This window comes from Mesitornis unicolor, unplaced genomic scaffold (assembly GCF_000695765.1).
Source record: "Mesitornis unicolor isolate BGI_N332 unplaced genomic scaffold, ASM69576v1 scaffold26907, whole genome shotgun sequence".
In the NCBI taxonomy this organism is placed as follows: Eukaryota; Metazoa; Chordata; class Aves; order Mesitornithiformes; family Mesitornithidae; genus Mesitornis; species Mesitornis unicolor.
In genome coordinates this window covers 8,409-10,133 of record NW_010197485.1, presented here as the reverse complement: position 1 = coordinate 10,133, position 1,725 = coordinate 8,409, and the positions used below count along the sequence as shown (strand labels likewise).

At 38.9% G+C, this 1,725-nt stretch overlaps 1 protein-coding gene across 1 annotated transcript in view; it reads right to left on the bottom strand.

Moving 5' to 3' along the window:
• LOC104544071 (RNA-binding motif, single-stranded-interacting protein 3) overlaps positions 1 to 1,358 on the bottom strand; it is a 105,659-nt gene extending 104,301 nt beyond the window's left edge. The window contains exon 1 of the mRNA XM_010188823.1: positions 1,276 to 1,358. Within this exon, the coding sequence (XP_010187125.1) occupies positions 1,276 to 1,354 (79 nt within the window). The 5' untranslated portion in view covers positions 1,355 to 1,358. The remainder of the gene's footprint in view (positions 1 to 1,275) is intronic.
• Between the last annotated feature and the right edge of the window lie 367 nt (positions 1,359 to 1,725).

The window sequence follows — 1,725 nt, the reverse complement described above, 5'->3', positions numbered from 1 at the left end:
TCTTTCCATTGGGTGTTGCTATGATATTAAACAGATTACTACTGGAACTCAATGTATGCATACAGAAAGGAATGGCTAGGGCTTAAGGTTTCTGCCTATGTTGCTTTGCCCACTGTTCTATGCAAGCCAAGTCTGTTGTACTTCATGAAGTTGGTGGTGTGCTTCCCTAGTTGGTGTTGAGAGAAATTCTCAGTGACTACTTTTGAAAAAGAAATTCATGGAGTCCTCCAGCTTGCACTAAAAGTTTTATACCCTTTCATGAAGGTGATCTGACTAAAATTTATATGTATATTGCAGCATTCAATTACTGTACACAGTAGCTGTGCAGATGGCTCTCTTTTAATTAGAGTATTTAGTGCATCTTCTGCCTAAAGAATCAGGCAATGAATAAGGGGGAATTTAATGAAAGTACCAAAAAAGGAAATAGTTAAATGGATGTTATAAAGAAAAAAAAAAAACAAAAAACAAAAAACTTAGGACACAGTACTTGCAAAGATTTCCTTCTCATTGAAGGTACCTTTTCAGAAATCTGAGGGAGAAATCTTTGCAGATTTGTGGCCTCGGGGAGTTCTTGTCAAGCACTAAGAATCAGGCAACTGATCACTAAACTGGCACAGCTGATGGCCACATAGATGACAGCTGAAGATTTCAAAAGCAAGATACTGGAGGGAACTTGGCTTTCCATGTGGCATGGACACACCAATGAATGTCTCCTACTGCTATTGTCAGAAAATAGCAGGATTTAATTAAGTTAAACTACAAATGGTATAAGATCACTTCCTATATCCTTCTTAATCCTTCCTGTATTCCTTGAAATATCCTCAGTTACTGTAACAAGTAACACTAACTAGTAACTGTAAAGAATACAAAGTTACTACAAGCTGAAATCCTGGCTATTTTATAACCTATAACACAGCTGTTGATCTAGTTATATACCTAGCTTGTTAGAAAAGCACCAGCATTTACTTTTATGGCTTTGTTCTACTTGGTAAAAAATCATGAACAATATTTGCATTTAAAAGGAAAAGACACAGTAAGACAATGTGATGTTTATAGGTAATTAATTTTACTGCTGTCAAACATAAATGCTCGAATAATACAAACTTTGGCAAGGAAGAAGTTGCTATGGGTCATAAAGGATAGGTTTCAGCCAGGGATGTCATACACCCTCTTAGGAGGGCCAGTAATATAAGCCACTCTCAACACAAATACCAGCATTTCTGTATTCTAAATTCTTAAGCGAATTTTAGATTTCATAATGATGGCTAGACTTACCTGGTAGACCGGGTGGGGTTTTCAGATATTTGCCATTAAAATGTTGAATTACTACTTCACATTTTTCTGTAGACTCCATTCTGGAAAAGAGAAGAGAGTGGGATGGGGGTAGAGGCAATAAATGTTACTAGACTGTTATGAAAGCGCTCAGTCAGCAAAATCAAAATGCAAAAGGAGAGAAAAAGGACAAGCACAGATGCTCAGAGAAATCTGCAAAGCTGTTTGTGCTGATTTCTGCAGAGAAACTGGTTGAGCTCATTACAGTACAGTGTGACTTGCGAGGAGGACCTGCTACCCTCAAAGCCTGCAGGTGCGCTCCCGGCTGTGTGTGAGCTGCAGCAGTGTCAAGGAACACGTCCCCTTTTGGCTCCAGGGGATCACCCTGAACAAGGACGTTCTTTATGCTCTCACATGCTGCTCAGAAAGGCAAAGAACGCATTTCTAGACTCC